The sequence below is a fragment of the Strix uralensis genome, chromosome 4, assembly GCF_047716275.1.
Source record: "Strix uralensis isolate ZFMK-TIS-50842 chromosome 4, bStrUra1, whole genome shotgun sequence".
NCBI lineage: Eukaryota > Metazoa > Chordata > Aves > Strigiformes > Strigidae > Strix > Strix uralensis.
This window is the reverse complement of record NC_133975.1, coordinates 59527636-59549080: the sequence shown is the minus strand read 5'-3', so window position 1 is coordinate 59549080 and position 21445 is coordinate 59527636. Positions and strand designations below refer to the sequence as shown.

The following is a 21445-nucleotide window of genomic DNA, read 5'->3' as shown; positions in this document are numbered from 1 at the left end:
TAATAGAAAATTGTCATTAGTCCATATGGGACTATGCATTCTTTCTATATGTTTAGAAAACTCCTGCTTTCAGGATAGCCTTTGGGCAAGCTTTTTGCAATGCAAGGTGAGAACACATACTATTCTTCCATGGATGTCACCCGGGTTTCAGAGTGGGTGCTTCCTGGCTGAAGGAGGTTCGCTTTGTCCTGGTCCTTACCCACAGTTTGAATATGCACCACACTTTGTATCACTGCAGTCTGACCCCCTCTGAAAGGTATGTTTGGAGGCACATGCTTTTATGATCCATGTTTTTGATGTAGACCTCAACTAGGTCATGTTTGATTTCAGTAATGAAATTGGGATCCCAAAAGGTATTAGTTTAAAAAAATAAAAAAGAATTAAAAAAAAATCAAAGCCAAGCAAACAAAACAACAGATAAATTACGACGTTGGAGAAGGAGTATGTGTTGGTATATCTTAAATAAACATCACAAATAAACTGAAAAAACCCACACCTACATAAGAAAATTTCTAAGATACATTTTAAGTGTTCTTAAGTGTTAAGGTGAAGAGCATTCCGTTAGAACTTCACTACCTCCACTGAACCATGATTAATCGCTGGGTGTGGTTCTTAGTTTTTCTTTCCATTAAATTTGAGCAACTAGCCCAAGATCCAGACACCATCCAAACATTTACTCACAATTTTGGGATCTATAGCATGCACTACCAACAAACAACACCCTGCTTTGACCAGCAATTCTTTAACCTCTTAACTTATAAATACATTGAGGATTAAAAATAGAAGTGTAGTGCCATCAGTGGAGATAGCTGGAACAGAAAAATAAATAATCACATAAACCCTTTCCATAACAGTGCAAACCCAACCCACTGCATAAACAAAAGGAATAGTTATGTTGTTCATTGCCTTGGGCAGGTGCTTACAGGTTGTTTTACTTACAGCTGAAAATGGGGTTAGCAGAAGAGCAGAAATAATTTTACCTATTTTGCATGCAGCTATACTGAATGAATTCTCAGTACAGGGGCACTAGAGGGAGCTGCTGTAATAATAAAAAAAAAAAAAAATCACCTTACAGCAGAACGCCTGTGAAGCGGTGCCACTTTTCTGTTCTCCAGTGTACAGCTGTGCAAGGACAGAAGCTGAATTCTGGTCTCACTAACAGCATTAGCAAAATATCAGGATATCAAGTCTCTCTGCCTCTCTAAATTCATATCCCTACAGGTCTGCACTTCATCTCTTTCACTTCTTTCCATACAGGTGTTGATATCCTTTTCTTCCACCTCCAATCAGCCATATCACTGCTCCAAGTCTACCTCCTTTCCTGTACCCAGCACTCCTAGCTCTCCTCTGTTTTCTCCCCATAAGACAGTGTCTCATTCCTTGTGGAGAAACAAAGTGAAACTTTCAACAGGCTTCAAGGTTGTCCTTCACAGATCAGTTGCAAGGTGGAGCGTACAGCAGAATACATGCAGCAGGGGAAAAGAGAGGAATGCTGGGAAGTCACTCTGCTCAGGGCTTTTGATGTCTTATGAACTGGAGAACACTGCTCCCTCCAGCACCTCACTCTGGTAACCTTCAAACAAGCTGGAGGGCATCTGGTTTAGGAGATGAACACAAACCTTCCCAGTGCACAGACTAGAACAGCAGCTGCTTAACAGAGTAACCATAAAGTCTTTACCCATGGCAGTCATGGTATTGAGCCAAGAGCCCTCATTCTACCCATGAATGTATGCACTTTGTGTGCACACCTACAAAACGGTCCCCAGAGGGATATCATGCACAAAGGGAATTGGCCTCTCCAGAAATAATTTGCCATGAACAAGATTCTTAAACACATTGTTTACTTCAGATGTGGGACAACATCAGTTCCTCATTGCTGATACTTCTGTTCCCTTGCTCCAGAACAACACAGCTATGTGTCAAACAACAGAAATCTCAGCCAAAACAAATACCAGCATATTTCATAAATAATTTTTCCATTCAGTGTCTATTGTGTATTTAGAACCATCCCAGTGTTCAACACTGTGCAGATGCAGGTTTGTTGCTCAAGGACCGTAACGGCCAAGATATCCAGCTTGATATCCAGTTTACATCGATATAACTCAGTGGTGTAATAAGTACATCAAAACCTGAATTACACTAAGCAACCATGCATTGAACAAGCAAAATACATTTTTAATTTTTTTCTTCTTTTCATTTTTCTGTGAAGGCAGAGAAGTTCTCTGTACAATCCAGATTGGCTGATTAGTAAAAGCAGAGAGTGTTGAAAAGGTGTTCTTTTGCTAAAATGAATAAATAAAAGTCAACTGGGTAACAGAATGAAGAACTAAGTGATGCCATTAACCTCAACACAGTTGCATGGGATATACAGCACAGCCGCTGGCTGGTAATTCACATGCACATATGCAGATACACACTGACAAGCAGCAGTAGGTAATTATCAACCCCAAAGCCTCACCTACATCATTCTGTGCAAGAATTCGACGACCAGAACCATCCAGGTTTGCACTCTCAACCACCGACTGCTTAGCATCACACCAGTACACCTTGTTGGCTAAGTAGTCGAGAGCTATTCCACTGGGCCACACCAGACCAGTGCTGGCTATAACCTGGCGATCGATGCCTTCTAATGAAGAGCTGTCAATCCGGGGATTGACCCCCAGGTCAGTCCAGAATAATCTCCTTTAGAAAACAAAACACATACAGGAAGTCAGTAAGTAAATGTTTGTCCTCCTCTCCATGGAGTTCTTTCAAAGCAGAAAGATCAGATCAGAGCAATACAGGCCTGAGGCCCCTGAGAAAAAGTGCATGCTTCAAGCAAATATATTAGCTGCTGATCTTTTCACACTTGCCATAAGACCCCAGGTGATAACACTGGGACTTATGCAGAATCCCCACTCCATTGGCACAAAACCTTTGAAAAACAACTCCCACCTATGCTAATTGCCAACTCTTCGTATCTGCTTTTTGCGTTTTCTACATGTCTGCTGATAGCAGTTTAGCAAACCCAGACAACAGAAGACAATGCATTAGCCAGCCCCTTGTCTAAACAAGGGTGTAACAATGCACAAATGGAACCAAAATTACCCACCACCCACGGAAAGCAAGCAAGAGTGCTCAGGTTATTTCAGTTTTAAAAAATAAATCAGTATCAGGCCCAGCCTCTTTTCTTCTTTTAATAAAATCGTGATTCTCAGGGTCTCCCTCTAGAGTCCTGAGTGTTACTCACTGAGTGCATACTTTTTTTCAATGAACAGACAGTGCTAGATGGCAGCTCAAAATGGGGATAGCCAAAACCACAAATTACTTCTGAAGTTTGGACTCCAGTAATCCCAGGCATCAGCTCCCTCTGTCAGGGTTACTGAAATAACCCACAGACTCACTTAGCTTTATTTACATGAAAAGTTTTTCCGTAGCAAATGCAGGGATCAGTATTTGCAATAGCCTTAATTGTGTCTCAGATCCCTCTTTAATATGGACTTTACAATTATGGACATTGCTATAATATCTGTTCCTCCTTTCACCATTAACCTTCTAATAAGGAAGGCTTTAGTGACGGTTCCCTGTTCCCTTTCCCCTTGTCACCTTTGAGTCTACCAATAATTCTAATAAGCAATCCCCCTGATTGTTCTTAAAAAGTTCTGTTCTTAAAAGTTTTCCTGCAAAATATATCTATCACACTCAACTTCTGCTGAAAAATGCTTTCAGCTCTTTTATGTCCAGAGTGAAGTTAACAAAATACCTTCCTCATCTCTGCTTCATTCATCAGTAGTACTTAGTCACAGCAGGATATGAGCATCCAAAAAAAAAAAAAAAAAAATCAACAGCTTTAAAATCATCCTACTACAGGCATATTGACTGAAATCAATGGGGCTTTGCCATTGATTAAAATGGCCAGAATTTCATCAAGAATTTAAACATCCAAACCTCCTGTGATCACTGCAGCACTCAATAAGAAGATATAAGGTGCATTTAAATCAACAAATGTCCACAACAATAGATTTGGTTTAGTTTCCCCAGAAGCTGAAACATGGCCCAAAAAAATAATTTGTAAGCACCATTGGTTAAAAGCAACAACCTTCTTCATACTAATAGATATGGAACCATCAAAGTTTATAGTGTGGTGCTTACAACTGTCAGGGTGACTTCAGTTGCTCTTACCTTTCTTTAGCTTAAACTGCATACAGTACCTTTAATGTTTCTGGTATTTTTTAAAAATCTTTAAGAGAAATGAACACACCCCAACTCACAAAAGAAAGCCAGTAGTAAAACATTGCAGTTCACACAACTCTGCAAGGCAATGACTATCCTAACATGAGACTAATGTACTTTTTGACTGCCAAAAGGACAAGACTGGCATGCTCATTTTTAAAATCCTCCCCAGGAATTACACAGTTAACTGCGTTTATCACTCCTTACTTAGCAAATGGGTGAATGGCAATCCCTCGGGGCTGGGAGATATCCTCCCAGATGATCATTTTTCTTTGCATTCCATTCAGATTGCTCCTTTCCAGGCATGCCTTCCTGCAACACACAGAGCACTGTTAGGTCCTCCCTGCTATCTTTATAATTACCTTCTCAGGCAGAATCTACTAAGTTTTTGCATTGCTTTAGTTTAGCACAAAACTGTAATAAATAACTTTACAATGACAGGAAATAATCCTGCTGATGTGGGATGTCTAGCTGTTTTATCAACAAGTAATTCGTGTTACAGCCTCATTATCTGGTCCAGGGCACAATGATAAAATACCTGCTGCTCTGCAGGAGACATGAAGTTCTCCTTTTTTGGGTAAATAATGAGTTGGAAGTATGATCGCTAATAGATAAACATTAGCTTTAAAGGGCTTCAGGAGGAAAACAAGTTCCTAACTGAACGGCATTATCAAATGGATACAGAATTTTTTAAAATAGTACTTTTAGATAGCATTTTTCATCCAGAAATCACCAAGCATTTTATGTATTATATCTACTTTACAGGAAAGAATGAAGGTCCTTATGATCACTCATAAAATCTATGGCAGAGTGAAGTATAGAATCTACATCACCAGTCTCCCAGTCAGACTTTTTTCCAGAAAGCTGTACTTATTGCTACAAACTTCACCTTACCAAACAAATATCAGCCTCTACCTGAAAGCAAGCCTACAGCCTTCCACGCCTATCTGAACCTGCAAAGAAAGGCCACACAGAGATGGAAGGAGAAATATATTCATGTAAATGTGGAATACCAACAGGTAAATGCAGTGAGTGAGAAGGAAGTGGCACATACAAATTCACAGCTTCACCCTTGACTCTTGTGTTCCAGAGACGAGCACCACAATTTCCCATTTCACAAGAAACATGGGCGTATTTGTACAGAACAACCATGTATACAAGATTGTAGCTGATAGCAAGGAAGTGGACTAGTACTATGTACTCAGTGCAGTAATACTCACTATTTTTTATATATATATATATGTGTGTGTATATTTATAAAAAGATATACCTACACATGCAGTGTATTTATATAAATACGAGTGTATACATATATATTCACATGCATGTGTGCACATACATACATGTGTCAGCACATGCTTTAGATTCCTTGAAACCGAGTCCAAACCCTTGCTTCTTGGAAAGACAAAATACAATATCAGACTCAAAGTGAACTTCCAGCATTTCAGTTTTAAAAAACCTTCCAACTCTATATATACTTGAGATTACAGCTACCCAATCAGAATGTGAAGCATTACTGAATTTAGAGTGGTATCTCAGCTATTTCTGTATCACCAGTCATTTATTCCAAATATTTTATGGCATGCTTCAACATAAATGCACTATGGAGCATGTACCCTCTGTCTGTCCAATACAATTTACGGTTAATCCAGTCCACAGCAAGGCCTTCAGGTATATCTATAGCTTCATGAATAACTTTTTCACGATTTGAGCCATCCAGATTAGCGCGTTCTATCCATTTCAAGGCAGTGTGGGCAAAGTAAATCTGTGAAGAAATAACAGATAAGGTGTTATTAGTTCCCATCTCACTTACCGGTCTATTTCCCTTGTCTAATAGTTCCACTTCTAAAATAACTTTTTAATCTTGAAAGTTCCCTGAACTGCTTATTCACAAAAAGCTGCATAGGTAACCTGTGATCCCTGATCAAATAAAAAAGCACTTATCCTTCAACCAGGATGACTTCCACAGGCAGCTTGTGCTTAGCTGTAAATCCTGGTTGCCCTATATACAGCCCTCTGAATATCCTGTGGTTTTGTTTCAGCGAGCAGCTACCTCACATGAAGCACAGTTGAGGAAGCAAAAGTAGGAGCAGGCAAAAAGAAGCATGTTATCATTTCACTGACTGCTCAGTTTAAAAAGGGAGGAGCGGGGAGAAGAGAGTGGTAGTGTATATGTGTCAAGGAGCTGGGAAGGTAAAAGGAGTTATATAATTTGCTTCTATTTTTTAACTCTTTCAACCTGCACTTATTTTTTTACCAGGTGTCTATTGTTTAGGGCTCTAGCATTTCCAGAAGAGCCATCTCTGTTTTGGGTCAAAATAAAAGTTCTTTGCTGGTGGGGAAACGAGGTTTGTGTTTTCCAAGAATAGGAAAAAAATTTGTCTTGTATTTCACATCCAGAGGGAGCCAAACTCTGCATGGCAGACCCATATGCAAAGCAATGCAGAGGCTTTCTTTGCAGATGGTAATAACAAAACAAATAACTTTGTTCGGATGCTAACCATGAGGCTGAACAAAGCAGGAGAGAGGCCTCTACCATTAAACCAGCTAATTCAATTGTCATGGGAGCACAGAGTGATGCTGGGCTAATTTACCTTGCACCTCAGTTCTGTGCCACCAGGACCAGACTGCTACAGGCAGCCTGGCTGGCCCACTGCGGGTCATCTTGCCTCCGCACTGCCCACCCCACCAGCCATCCTGCACAGCTCCCTACAGGAGTCGAACAAGAGTGCACACCCAGTGTGACCAGTGCAGCTGGTTTACGTTCGGCACAGCACAGAACAACTGCTAGTTCCACAGCAGGGCCCTATTTCAGGAGCAAGTGGCGATGTTCCAGCAGCTCCTGAAACGATTCTCCTGTAACGCAGATCTGGTAACATTCTCATTTGTTTAGCTGTGTTCATCCAGGCCTTGAGACATTTCCAGCAACTTAACCAAGCTCCTTATCAGCTTTCACTGTACCATCCAGTATCTTTTTGTAACACTTCTACAGTGCAAATAAGTCTCACCATGGGAAAAAATAGCTATCCGCCAGAGAAGGTTTAGCAAAGCACAGCTGAAGTCCTATTCTTTCAAACTCTGCAGGCAAGGAGTAGGGCACTGGGATGCGGCCACACAAACAGCTCTTTATGCAGAGAAGACTCCTGTTTCCAGCAGCAATATCTTGTAATATGAGCAATACATTTCATAAGAGCAATAAACCAGTGAGTGTTCAGCAGTTTTGTTTAACAATGACAGGACATGGGAAGTAATTCTTGTTAAGATTACTCCTACATTTAGTAGGGATCATGGGATGTAGCTGTACAGAAAAAAAGATACTGTTGCTTTTACAGCTACCCAGTGAAAAAAAACCCACAATATATTTTGAGAAAACAGTATGGAAATCTTAAGGGAGAAAGCTATCACTCACACAAAAGTTCTTTGAAATTGAAATCATGCCTGAAGTGAATTTAGAAATCCAAATTCTCTGTGAACTAGCCATGTCAATGTGCAAAGCACATTCACTCGTAAGTAAAGGATGAAATTCTTCAACTAGTGTTTGGCATCCTGTACCAGTTGTGCTCCTGGACAGGCCACAGAACCATGAGCAGCATCAACATGTAATCTGGATCACTGACAGCAGAAAGGTTAAGGCACATGGAAGCCCAATCCATTTGTCCTTGTAACACTTCAAAATCCTCTCATTTTTAATGCCTTACCTTATTTTCCACCGGGTCAGAGTCCAGCGCTAAGACTATTCCCATCTGCCAGTCAAGTAAACTTGCATAATCTGTTCCATCAAAACCGATCTGGCGGATATCTTGGCTATTTGCAAATAACAAAAATGGTTTAGGACCTGTTGATGGAAATTTGCACATACATTAATGCCACTTGGTTCATAGCGATCCCTAGTCTGCTTTAGTACCTGGCTAACACTGTAAGTAAATAGAAGAAAAAATGAGGAACAGGAGCACAAAGAAATTAAGGCCTTTGTGCTACATTCCACTTGCCTCAGAAATGAAAGATAAATGTAACTATAGGTTTTCAGCATCAGTGCCTTGCTCAGAATTTGCGATAAAGGTAGTCACTAGCCCTGCTGCATTTCACACTGAGTTAGCCTCAAGACAATCTTCCCTCTGCATTTTACAGCATCACCATAAATGCCAGAACACTTGTCTCTTGCATGAGAAGCCTTTCACAGTAAAAGCAAGAAATATGTGGTCCTTCAAAAAATAAAGCTTTTGCTTTATTCTTGAAACAAATCACAAATTTCTCTTTCCTCCTCTCTCTCATGCAATTGCTTATACCTTACTGTTCACCTTACTGTCTGCCCTTTTCTCAGAAGAAACAGAAGGGTCTGGAATCCAAACATGCACATCAAATACCTGGGCTTCCTGGGACCAGTGGGGGAGAAATATTCTTGTAGGGAAGGTCCTTCAACAGACTGTTTCCTGCCCTGTTCTCCAAATGTAGACACCTCAACCCCAGTTCTTTAACTCTGGGCAGAAACCACACCCACATTCATATGAAGGCACAAAACCCTGAATACTGCAGATAGACCTCTGCAGTATGGGAGCCCACAGTGAAATGCAGAAGTTGGACAACAGACTGAATCTTCCGTGAGGGAGACTGAACCATATACTGGTGCTTGTTCTGATATATTTCCAAAATAGGTTATTTTTCCGAACAACTAATACTTCCCAAGTTTCACAAAGTAACCTAAAACCAGTGGATCCCAGTTATGCAATCCACTTTAAAGCTCTCTAAAATGTTTTTGCTTCTATTGGCAGAAACATGCAAGCATACAAAGATACCAACCTATGGCAGTGCAGTGCTTTCTGTCTCGCTGAAGCTTATATCCAGGAAAACAAGCACACTCCCAGGAGGATGGGCTTAAAGAAGAACATATCTGACTACAGCCACCATTATCTGGAGATGTACAACCTTAAACAGAGCATTTGAAAAATTTAACATTGCCACTCTAAGAAAAAAAATACAACAAAATCAGAGTTATAAGTAAGAAAACAATTCCATCTGGTTAGGATTTCTACAGTGCAAAGCACCTCAGTGACCAATAGATTTACTGAAAGGCCTCCTGCTGGAAGTAGAAGTCTAGTGAAGCAAAAGCAAAGTAATAGTAACTTCTTCCAGAGTTTTTCCTGAAAATTCACAACATAGGATCAGGGGGTGGAGGGGTGGTATATAGGAAGAGGGCTTCCATGTGTTCGTTATTTCAGAGAATTCTTTCTCCCATTCAATCTCATCCCATTTACAATAGAGTAACAAATTTTATCAGACTTTGCACTCCATGTAAAGAAACAGCAAATTAATGCCATTGTCTCCCCACAAGTTAATTAGGCTAGGATGGTGAACTGATACTTTTTAATACAGCAAACCAAGATTTCATACAAAAAAAAAAAAGCTGTTCTTTCTTCTTGGGGCTGTACAATGGTTATAGCCTCAAAGCCAACCTGAGCTTACTCAGTGGAGTGTCCCTACCAAAACAGCAACACTGACTGAATCTATCTATACAGTACAGTTCACAATATGTAAGGGGTGTAAAAGGGGAAGGGGATTTTTCAAAGTGTAAGGCTGGCATCAATGGAGCTACCTCGATCCCTAAGACTCAAAAGCTTCAGTTAAAGAGCTACAATCCCTTGAATTTGGAAAGCCTGATGGAATAGGAAATGACAGATTAGTGGGTGTAGCAGCTTCAAATATTCTCACTGCAAAAATTCCATTTTTGGGTACTTAGATGAAATTGCTGTAAGTTAGAGTGACTCTGAAGCTGGGTTGCATGATGTCAATAAAGTAATTGTCAGATTTCATGCAAGCCCTAATTTTGTACCTATATTTCCCCTCAAATATAAATTTTAGATGTCTCCTGCAACAAACATCTGGCAGATGTCTTGATCTGTGCTGAAAACAGAAGAATTTGTCCTGCAAACATTGGATGTTGCTGCTAAGAAACATCTATTAATAACTGAAGATAAATATTGCTCATCTCAGCACTCAAAACACCTGACATTCCATTGCCTCCTATCTTGTACAATCATTTATAGCTGTGTAAAATGAGAGTAAAATGCCTTCATTCACTTTTGGCTCTCAGTGCCAAGAATAAACAAAGTTTGGCAGTCACTACATCTAGAAAAAATGTTACTTACCCGTGCATGCTTTGCCATCCACTTTGAGTAAAGATCCCTCAGGACAAAAACAAACAGGCCCTTCAGATGTTTGAAGACAACCATGGCTACATTCGGTGTCATTACTTGTACAGGAAATTAGCTCTACAGTAATTTAAAGAGGAAAAAAAAAATCTTAAACGATGATAAAAATTTTTACTAGGCTTCCCAAAAGAGATTTCAACACTTTCTTACATACCAAAAGAAAAAAAGAATAAAGAAAGAAAAAAGACAAAAAAATAAAAGTGTGATGTTGAGAGTACAACACTTCTGTGGTCTTTCTGGGGTTTGTTTTGTTTTTTTCCAATTTTTTTTCCCCACCTTCTCCTAATTATAGCAAAGGAGAAAACCAAAATTGCTTGGTCCTAAAGCCATTATACTGATCAGCTTTAAATTTTCCAAAATTTTAAGATGTGTTATTCAAATAGAAATGATTTAGAAAACTTCCTTTTTTACATTTCATCAAAAATAGATCAGGTTTTGAAAACTACAAGTAAGTTATCCTGAAAGAATAAGTATAAAACACAAAGAGAATGAGGAAAAACTTCTTTCCTACTACTCCAAGGGTTAAAGAGCTAGAATCAATGAAAACAGGAGATGAACCTTCCAGAAATAAAGATGTGTTCCTTAGTGGCAACTTTTGAAGTTTTAGGGAGAAAACCATCTGAGGACCTGGCAACAGCTTTCCTTTCCATTACAATTGTTGGAGTGCCAACATTTTTTTGAATATTTCTTTAATGCAATTTCACAGGATATGCTTCTTCCACCTTCTGTATTGCAGTGCTGCATCTCTTTATGCCAATTCTAGTGCCATATGGCAACACCCGCTGGAAGACTGGAACTAATGCAAGTTTCCCACAGCTGCTTCTTTGAATCAGCTGCATACACTGGCTTAAACGGTGCATAGCTGTTGCAAATATTGCTTCTCCAGGGCAACTGCACTCTCGACTGGATTGTTCCAAACCCTTAAGCACAGTGAAGAGGGTCAAGAAACTGATCTTGTGTTTCTTTCTGACCAGAGCTTGTGGCTTTAGATAAAGAGCTTCATAAAGGACTTCAAGGACAAAGCATCAAAATGTCTGGTCAGCATGTGGACTTCTCACCTTGCATCTCTCTTTCTCTCAAGCTGCGTAGCTGGTGACACATCTGCCTTGTGCTGCAGTAGTTAAGCAGTTATACTGTCCATGCTGCATCCCTAGCCTGTGTTAGAAAAACATTGTTTTCTACCTAATTTAAGCTGCTCAAAATGGAGGCATATAGTCCAAGCTAGTTATCCAGAGTAGGACCGAGTTGCACAGTGTCTAAGTGTTGTTTTGGACACAAAAGGATATCCCACCTCCCAATAGCCTTTGGCTGCAGGTCTCCGATAGGTCTCCTGTCACATCTGACTGCCTTCTGCAGCTGTCACATACACCCTGGACCCCCACATTTTTGTCACTGAATCCTGCTCCTGGCTCCCTCTTAATAGAGAGGGAGAAGTGACTACTGGAGTTCTAAGATAGACTGATTGCTAGAGTCTGTTAGACTCTATGGCTACATTTACTCTCTAGTAGAGATATTTAATATAGCCTAGGTCCTGATCCTGCCATGATTCAGACTGAACTCATTGGTGTGCACTGGCACTTCTACCTGGGGCATATACCAAAGTTTTATTTCCATGGAAACAAGGTAGAAGGACCTTTGTCTATGTTTCACTTCATTATGAAATAGAAAAGTGACCAGGAATATCCCAAGACCTCAAAATTTAGATGCATTTCACATTTGATGTTCTAGACTTACTTTATTCATTTAAGACTTGTTTAATTCAATTGTAGACTGAATATACACAGTGCTGCATAAAGGGAGAAAAAACCCCCTTCACCTCTGACTCTTACTATGACTGAAATGTGGTCCTTGAAGCCTACTGACAGACAGATCTTTGTTTTTTCCCTTCATTTCTCTGTGTTCTCTGTATTTAGTTTATTCACATTCATCCAGCTTCAGAGAAATTCTCACTTTATGTAGGTATGTTATATGGATAAGTTCTCTCAGGCATACTTCTTATATACAATTTAATTGATAAAAGAAAAAAAATCACCGGTGCAGCAGAACCCCAGAATAATCAACTTTTTGAGTACTTCTGTGTGTCTTATTGGTTGTGAACAGATGCACATGCATTTAATTTCAATAATGTGATGCACATTAGCAATGCTATCAACCCTTATCTGAAGAAAAAAAAGACGATGCTGTAAGCTGCTCATTCAGAGACTGTGTGAATTCTTATGCAGGGCAGCCAGAGTGAGCCAAATTCAGAGACAACATTTTAAATTATATATCTGCTTATCCACTTGGAATGTGCCACAGAGCCTCATCTGAGTGAAGAGGTCTCTCTGGAGATCTGACTTTTTTTTTTTGCTCCTGAAGAGGCTCACTGATTACTCACGTGTAACTTACGCTTCCTTAAACATGACATCTGAATTTGGTTCACTCAGTTTAAGCTGATCCTACTTACATAATAAGGGATTGGAAGTGAGCAATGCAACACACAAAACTTTCAGCCGTTCCAGTGTTAAATGAGGATTCTTTCCATTATGATACTCAAAGTGTTTATGTATTACTGCTACTTACCATGACATGTTTTCCTATCAGGCAGCAGAACAAAACCTCTTGGGCAGGTGCAATAATAAGAACCGGGGATGTTCACACAGCCCAAAGTACAGCCATGATTCCAAAAGCCACATTCATTGATATCTGCCAAAAGAAGCACTTGCTGACAGAATAACATCATCAACCAGTCTCGGAATTAGGTTAATGAAACAAACTAACAGTCTTCAAGAAGTACCTCTTTTTCCCATTCATTTTACAAAAATATGTTGGTCCTAATAAATGGTAAAAAAGCGAGTTGGTAGACCTTATTTAAATAAGCTTTAAAAACCTTCTAGTAAAACCTACTTAGGCTGCACATGTTCAGCATAGGTGTCCAGAGGACGTTCAAAAGTATGCCTTCCCATACAGATTCCAGTGCCAGTTAAATCCTGTGTGCACCCAAAAAATTTACATTAGACACTTTCTTCAGACAAAAATTATTTTTAAAAGTTTGCCTCCAACATGACTCAAGTAAAACTCTCAAAACACAGAAGTGGTTTAGAGGTTGAAATTCAGAAAGCAATACTGGTGAATTTCCTGAAAACTGGATGGCTGCTGCTCTGGCAGGTGTGTAAATCCTCTAAGCTAGGAATTTTGATGCCTTTATGTCTTTTCAAATCTGGTCGTGTAGTGAAGATGCTTCTAAAAGTGATATGTTAACTATTATTTATACTAATGTTAGATTTTTATTAAAACAATCCAGATTAAAACATTTAGAAGCATGTTAAGAATTTGCCTCTTTTTTTGAAAGTGGTCTTAAGTCAGCCATCTTGTTGCAGGATTTTTCAGCGTTTCACCTTTGGTGATATATCTGTTTTAATTTTTATTTAAAAATTAAATAAGCACCCATAAGCATGTCTACTTATCTGAAGCTCCTTTAACTACTCAGGCTAAGACCAAAATTTCTTGCAAGAGTAACACTTGTGACACTTTCATAGGTCTCCTTTTAAACTATTTCAGAACCTGGAAGGACACAAAACTGAAATGCACAACTGGAATTTTTAAGACCTCAGGGTGGTTTTTCGTACTCAAGATATGAATAAAGTAAAAGAACGGAAGAATTTGTTCATCTGATGGAATAAAGCTGATAGGAAATTCACATAATTACCTTCACAAAACTGTTTATTTCGACTTAAAATAAAGCCGCTGGAACATTTACACCGATGAGTCCTTGAGTCTGGCCTGCAGATTCTTCTTCTGCACTTTTCTTTGTTCAAATCACAGGTTTCTTTTTCTGGAAGAACAAATATAGTGTAAATGTAATGGAGTTCTTACCATATCAAACTTCAAGGAGAAACTCTTTTGAGCAAAGCTGCTCAGTGATATGTCGTCTTCTCAGCAGCTACTTGTTCAACCCAAAGAACTTCTTATTAATAAAAAATAACTTCTATTATTTTCTATTGGTAAAATCAGGCCAAAAAGTCACTATAAAAAGTAAAGTACTTGGAAGACTAAGAGTAGGGCTATGTGAATGATCATTTCTAGCTCTGTGTCAGCACAAGCAGATCCAGAGAGAGCCTCAAGTAGGGGATGGTTTGGTTTGGGTGCATACCTATAGTGACTATGAAAGAAAAACCTTGTGTAGCAGGCTTCACATGCCACCAGTACTGCACAGTATTACATGTTGCCAGGCTCTGTAAAACACTCAGAGAGAAGACAGTGGCAGGGAGAGAGCACACATGCAAAAAGACAGAGAAGAGAGATTAAAAAGAGAGAAAGCATACAAAGACTGGACATTATTAGCACGAAGCAGTGCTCAAGTCTCAAGTTATTTAACAAAAAATAGCTTGACAAATCATAATGGTCAGACATTTCATTTGGACAAAAAGTATTAGCCTAGTTTAGAGCATCTTTGTATTGGAGTGGATCCTGCTGAGTGGATCCTGCTTTCTGACTATGAGAAATACAAATCTTGAACTCAGATTTAAAACTCAGAATGTTTCTGATGTCCAACAAGATATGCTCAAAGTTTCTTCAAAGGAAGCGGAAAAAAGTACCCAACAGATCCTCAGAACCTTCCGACTTCTCCTGCTTCACACAAAAAGGCAGATATTCAACTATCCTTTTCCATGGGAAGGATTTGCGGGGCCTTGTGCCTGTGCTCAGATATCTTTTATTGCTGGTGTGTTCGCAGAGATGCAACAATCATGGTTTTATTTTTGTCTTCCAAACTATTACTTTTGTTTTAATTTTCCTAATCTTCTTCTGGGGTTGCTTGCCGCCTCCCCAAGCTAAGAATATCTGAACTGCTGCTACTGAATGTGGCTGTGCAACCACCCACACACACTGTCTTTGCCCTTTGCTGTCTGTGTAATATATAAGAAATCACGGGCTCATACAGGCAAAGAAGTTTGTATGTGAACAATTCTCTTGTGCTACTTCCAATTCACACCCTAAATTCCAAGAGATGAAAAGCAGCATAATAATTAAGTTTGACATTTAGTCTTCTGTTAGCCACAACAGAGAAAATGCCAGCCATTTGGTGGAATGATAGATCACATCTGTAAAAGACTGAAATATTTTCCAGACAGACACTTCAGCTTGGCTGAGATCAACACTGCACTTACTTGTATCAAACTGATTAATTCTTTTCTAACAGAATTTGTATCACTAAATGAAAAGTTATGAATGGATGACTAGACGGATATTATTTGTGTTATTAAGCATGTTAGCTTTTGAGAGATTTGAATTTGACAGTTTTGGCTGAGCCTCTCTTTTTGTAGAAATAGTTTTGAATTGGACCCTTAATCTTTGTCCCTGCTGCAACTGAATCAGGACATACAGTAGTGGGGTGTCTAATCTTCAAATACAGAACTCACTAGAATGACAAAAGTGCAAGTACATGCAATCACAAAACAATACAAAACAGAAACAAGACCACATTCAAGGCTGCATCTTATGCTTATCACTGTTGCTGGTTGTTTGTCCCTTTCTTGTATCATTATTGGTCTAATGAGATCTAAGACACTTAGGAGTTACAGGAGAAATAACAGAAACAATAATTTTGCCATTTGGGCAATCTCAAGAAGAAATTCTTTTTTAAGTGAATAATTATTAGAACTTGATATTGTCAAATCAATATGTAAAAAAAAAAAATCACATTTCAAAACTTAAAGTGAATGGTGGTTAAATTATGAATCACAAAGTTTTTAAGGTAATCTGTTCTGGAAGAACAACCATTACGAAACAAACTTTCTAGTTGGTTTGGGTTTTGCGGGGTTTTTTCCCTCCCATCACTTCTTTTCTATGGAAATGGGTGTTCTCAGAAAATAGCCTGATGCTCGTATCTTACACTGGAAAGAAACACAACAAAATTCCTCTAAAAAATTAACCTAAGTGTACTGGATATCATTAATCTGTCAGATAAGATACTTAAAAAAGTTCCAGAAGCAGTCTTTGAGATTTTAAGGTAAATAAGTGTGAAGAACATTCCATCAGGCATTTATGAATACACATACTGTCACCAAATCTAGGGTTAGCTGTTAAAGAGAGTTGAAGTAAATTAGAGGTCATCTTCCAGATACTGCTGTACTAAAGTTGTTGTGTGGCATTATAGCAAATCCATAGCTGAATTAATGCTCTTCTCTGTACTTATTGGCCCTGACCAATCCAGGAAAGTGTTTTGAAAGAGAAAGGGAAGAGGGGACATGAGAAATTGAAATAGTAAAGTAAATAATCCAAATTCCAGTAAAAAATCAAATCATGTCAGTTGAGCACTTCTCATCAGTTCCCTTTTCATCTGAAGAAACTCACTTGCTATCTGCTTTAAAGAAGGTCTGGTAATTCACAGCTGGCACTACATTGCACCATACACTTTCTTAGCTTGTACAAAGCATCCAATTAGTCTAGGTATGCTTTTATCTCCAGGTTTCTCTGTTGTAAGATCAGCTATAAATCTCATTTGTACTCCAGGCTCATTAGTACTCCTTTCATCCCAGTTCTTGCACTGGATAAGTCAAGCAGCATACATGCAAAGTCCAAAAGGTTCATCTGGATTCAGCCCATTAAGCTTATTTCTACTCCATCACTTCCCAGATGTTTTTACAAGAAGGTATTTGGAATTAAAAAAAAAAAAAAGCCTACTGCTGATAACACTGTCATATAAAAATTCACTAAATACATTGGAAATATACGAGTATATAGTGCAAAGCTTTTAAAAACACTGGTAGTTTATTTATTAATAAAGTTGGGGAAATCCTTTTTCCAGTGGAAAGAGAAACACCAGAAAGCAGCATATTCTGGTGGAAGAAGTGGAGTTTATCTTCTGAGATAAGAATAAAAGCTAAGTTCCCATAGTCAATGAAATTATGCTACACACTCTCATGGAGAGGACATAAGTAACAAAACCAATATCCTCTGAGGTTCAAGAGACCACTATAATGAACTACTTTTCTTGGTAATTGTTTCTTCCTCTCCATCTTCATGCATATGCAGACATGGTGACAGACAGCCAAGGAGGCCTCATGAGACTTTCCAAATGTCATTGTAACAACCCTGAGATGTGTGGACATACCACTGTCTGCTCCACAGACATATTCTTCCCTAGTTATTCTGTGTGAGAGCACCAAAGGTATCAGCTGAAAAAAATGCTTCCATTTGCCAGGATGACTGTTTTCCTTGAGGGATACACAGAACAGGTATTGTCTCTGAATGCAGGCTCCCTGTGTTTACAAGTATAAACTCGATTTCCAGGAACAATTTCTCTTCTGCATCTCAACAGCTATTTGCACTGCAAACAAAGCATTTGAAGGGAAGTTCCCTTGAAGATTTTGATTTTCCCACTCAGACCAGGCTTCAGGAAGGAGAGACAGTATGGTACCCTATAAAGGTGTTGGCAGGCATGAAGAAAGACAAAGCTTATTTTATAGTAGATATTTAGAAATGGTTCAAGAGAGATATTTACAGCTTCATTTTGCTCATACAAAACACCACTATTTTCTTCAAATGTCTTTATACCACCTATACCTTTTGGGAACACATGGCCATCTTTCCCTTGGGAGTTCTGCAACCACTGTTCAACACATGAATGCCTCCATGCTGTTCGCTCAGTTGTTCGTATCCAAGCAAAACTGGTGACAAAAGTTATTCCTTCAAACCAAGAATACCCTATGTCTGCTTTCCAGAGATCAGTGAACAAGACATTATTTCCCCTGGACAACCCTCACTTCCTACTGCCTCAGCAGGAATCCTCAAGGAGGGTGAGCAATCCATACTCATCTACCTTCATTTTCTGATCCACAGTGAAAGGCAGCGACATGAACACCTCATACTGCAGGCTGTAATTAATATCAATTAAAGAGACCCAAGGCTCCTATTTCATAGTTATTATGGCAACTTCAAGTCTGTCTAAAACAGGCTGACTCTTAATCCAGCCATTTCACAGCAAAACTGAGACATCTACAGTATTACTTGTAGGACATACTATGCACTTGAGATCCTTCAGTGCCATAATAATTGAAGGTGTTTAGATGCACATTAGAATAAAACTTCCAGAAAGGAGCAGACATTTGATGGAGATAATCTCCATGGAAGATTACAAAGCTGTATGCTTTGCGCATTTAGCAGGAAAGTATAAAAACATCTTCAGTAAACAAAGGGAAGAGAAGGAGAAAAATCACATTTATCTTCATGTGTATTCAGCTTAATGAAATGAGCGGTTCATGTTCAGCACACTTCCAGCCTGATACTCCAGCTGGACTTACAAACACTAAGTGGCATTGTGGACCACTGAAGTTAAAGGAAAACTTTTTCCTTGACTTCACCAAGGCATGGAATTTTGCTGAAGAAAACTGTTACTGTGAAAAATCAGAGTGTATGACATTATTATTCTCACTCATACAACTCTATCATTAGTTTACTTACCAAAATCCTGAGAATCTGTTCTTGCACCTGGCTGTTTAAATGGATGTACCACTTTTATCTCCACTGGTGGAAAAGATGATGGCTTCAGGCTAATTGTGACTACAACTTTTCCAGTATACTTGTTGGCTCTCCATATCATACCAGATTTCAACTCTGAATAGTACAGATGCTCAGCAAAGAGAGACATACCAAGTAATTGATGTCTACAACAAAGGGAAATAACACAAAGTGGTACATTACCTGATCCCTATGTATTTACTTACACATTTTCTGAGCACCTAGTTCAGTCAAGTTCACTGTAAATAACCTTTCTCTGTATTCTTATATATATATATATCTTACATTATTTTATATATATGAGAATCAATGAGGTGCCAGAGTCATTCCCAAATAATCCAGCACCCAAAATCCTGCAGATTTTCAAGAAATAAATGCAAACTGGACCACCTGTTGGGTAGGACAGTTTTCACCACATCTGATGATGTTTGCTGGAGAGCCTGAGCACAAGCTTGAGCCTCCCTGCCTGGCAGCTGAGGAGGACAACAGGCTTAGAGGAGGATAGGAAACACCTGATCTAGCTCAGTCTCTTGAGTACAGCTCAGACACCTGAGCTCACCCACTGTGACCTTGGACAAATCATTTAGTCTCTGCTTTTGGATTCTTCATCTGCAGAAAAAGTCCACTAATAAACACTCAGAGAGGATTTCTAAGGTAGTTATCATCTGTTAATAATTAAGTAGTTATCATTTGCTAAAAGCTTGGAAGATGGAGAGTACTGAGTGGCACTATTATCCTTACAACAGTGACTTCCATTTTCTTATCGGTAGTTTTAGATTTACAGTTACAGGCCACTTGAACTACACTTTATACTCCTTATTGGGTTATGAACTGACAAAATAAAAGGGAGAATGAGGAAGAGAGCTTAAATGCATCCCCGGGAAATGAGTGGGTTTTTTCTGACAAACTCAGGAATACTCACCGGACAGAGTTTTTGAGCAAACGAACAGCTCCTCCATCATAGTTGCATGATGCAATATGGGAAATCTCTTTCCTGTGGTCATGTTGGATCCAGTAGAGCCTTGTGTCAACCAAATCTAGTGAGATAGCCTTTATTCTTTCTGTCGTTCTTAAAACATTTCTCACTTCACTTCCACTGAGGGACACTCGGTGTATGCTGGAAACTGTACCATCTGAAGACCAAAATAATAGCCTGCAGGCAAGAGAGACATGTTTTGAAAAAAACAACCAAACAAAAAAAACCAACCAAACAAAAAAATTTGCAAGATCACATCACTGCTACACACTCCTTGTTTAGTTGCTCCTGTATACAGAATTTCTCAGTCTTACCATAGTGCTTTCAGAACCAAAACTAATAATAAAGCAAGGGACTTCCTTAATATGTCCTCACCTATTTCAGAGAAGTTCCACATACATCTTCCCTTAACATAGCTCTATTAAGAATGGAAATAATTTTTGACAACAAAGCATTGTCTGCTTAAGAGAAGCAATGTTACCACATGTTTTGTTACAGTTGTTTTCTTATTTTAATAAATATGTTCCTATCAGAGACTGTATGACTCTGTTCAGGAAGCAATGAGATACTAGAAATTTCTCTCATGTAGGTCAAGCAGGAATCAACCCAGCTTAACTGCAAAGCACTACTGTCTGTCTCTCTGCTTTGTTTGGCCATGCAGTCAGAGAAGGAAACTGGAATAACCTCTCAAATCTACGGGGAACTCCTGCAAACTTGGGGAAAGGCACGTCTTTGAGGCAGATCTGCATTCCCTCTCCCTCTGGGGAGGAGTCTATCTCCTGAAACTCTAGCTGAACACATCATTCAAGTGCTTAACTTAAAAATACTACTTCTATTATTGTTCTTATTTCTTTCTACCTTCCTGCTGGTTATAGCAGCCAGACTATGCTGTTATTAAATTAAGACACAGTCGAAATACAGCTCCAATACTCAAAACAGTTATGGCACTGAAGCTACTTATATATCAAGTTATTAATGGATCAGAACCCAGATTTACCAATGTGACTAAGGTTAACAACAGTTCTTCCAAAATAGCAAGTTATCCCTCATTCATGTATTTTTGAATGTTTGGATTTAGGTTCTTTGCTTGGGTTTCTTATGCACAAAAATTCCAAGAAGCATCATCATTTTGCCTTGTCTTCACAAAACTGCAGAATTTATATGTTCAAAACAATGTAGCATAAAGCCAACCTTACTATGTTTATATTAATAATTTTATATTAATAATTTTTGTATTAATAATTAATAATTTGGGTAAAGGCCCCAAAATGGATTAGATCTCACTGGCAAGATATTACACTAAATCAGTAGGAATAATCAGCCCCTGCCTCACAGCTTTTCCTCTCTGTTACGTAGTCTACAGTTATCATAGGTTATTAATGTATAGGTGAAAACATGTTTCCAGGACAGCCCGATTTTATACTGTCATTTTTAAATACTTTATTAATACCTGCTTGCATTTCTATAGCACCTGTTATTTAAGAAACATCACTACTCTGTAAGTTTGGGCAAATGGTAGGAGTCACTTTTTACAGACAAGGAAACTAAGAAA

The 21445-nt window shown here is 38.8% G+C and overlaps 1 protein-coding gene across 1 annotated transcript in view; it reads right to left on the bottom strand.

The window, feature by feature from the left end:
• Positions 1-21445, bottom strand: part of EGF (epidermal growth factor) — a 61059-nt gene that overhangs the window by 22161 nt on the left and 17453 nt on the right. The window contains exons 5-14 of the mRNA XM_074866919.1: positions 19840-20070; positions 18861-19063; positions 14107-14232; positions 12981-13103; positions 10356-10478; positions 9010-9135; positions 7911-8047; positions 5829-5977; positions 4420-4524; positions 2459-2682 (exon numbers count right to left, since the gene is read on the bottom strand). Coding sequence (XP_074723020.1) covers positions 2459-2682; positions 4420-4524; positions 5829-5977; positions 7911-8047; positions 9010-9135; positions 10356-10478; positions 12981-13103; positions 14107-14232; positions 18861-19063; positions 19840-20070 — 1547 coding nt within the window. The remainder of the gene's footprint in view (positions 1-2458; positions 2683-4419; positions 4525-5828; positions 5978-7910; positions 8048-9009; positions 9136-10355; positions 10479-12980; positions 13104-14106; positions 14233-18860; positions 19064-19839; positions 20071-21445) is intronic.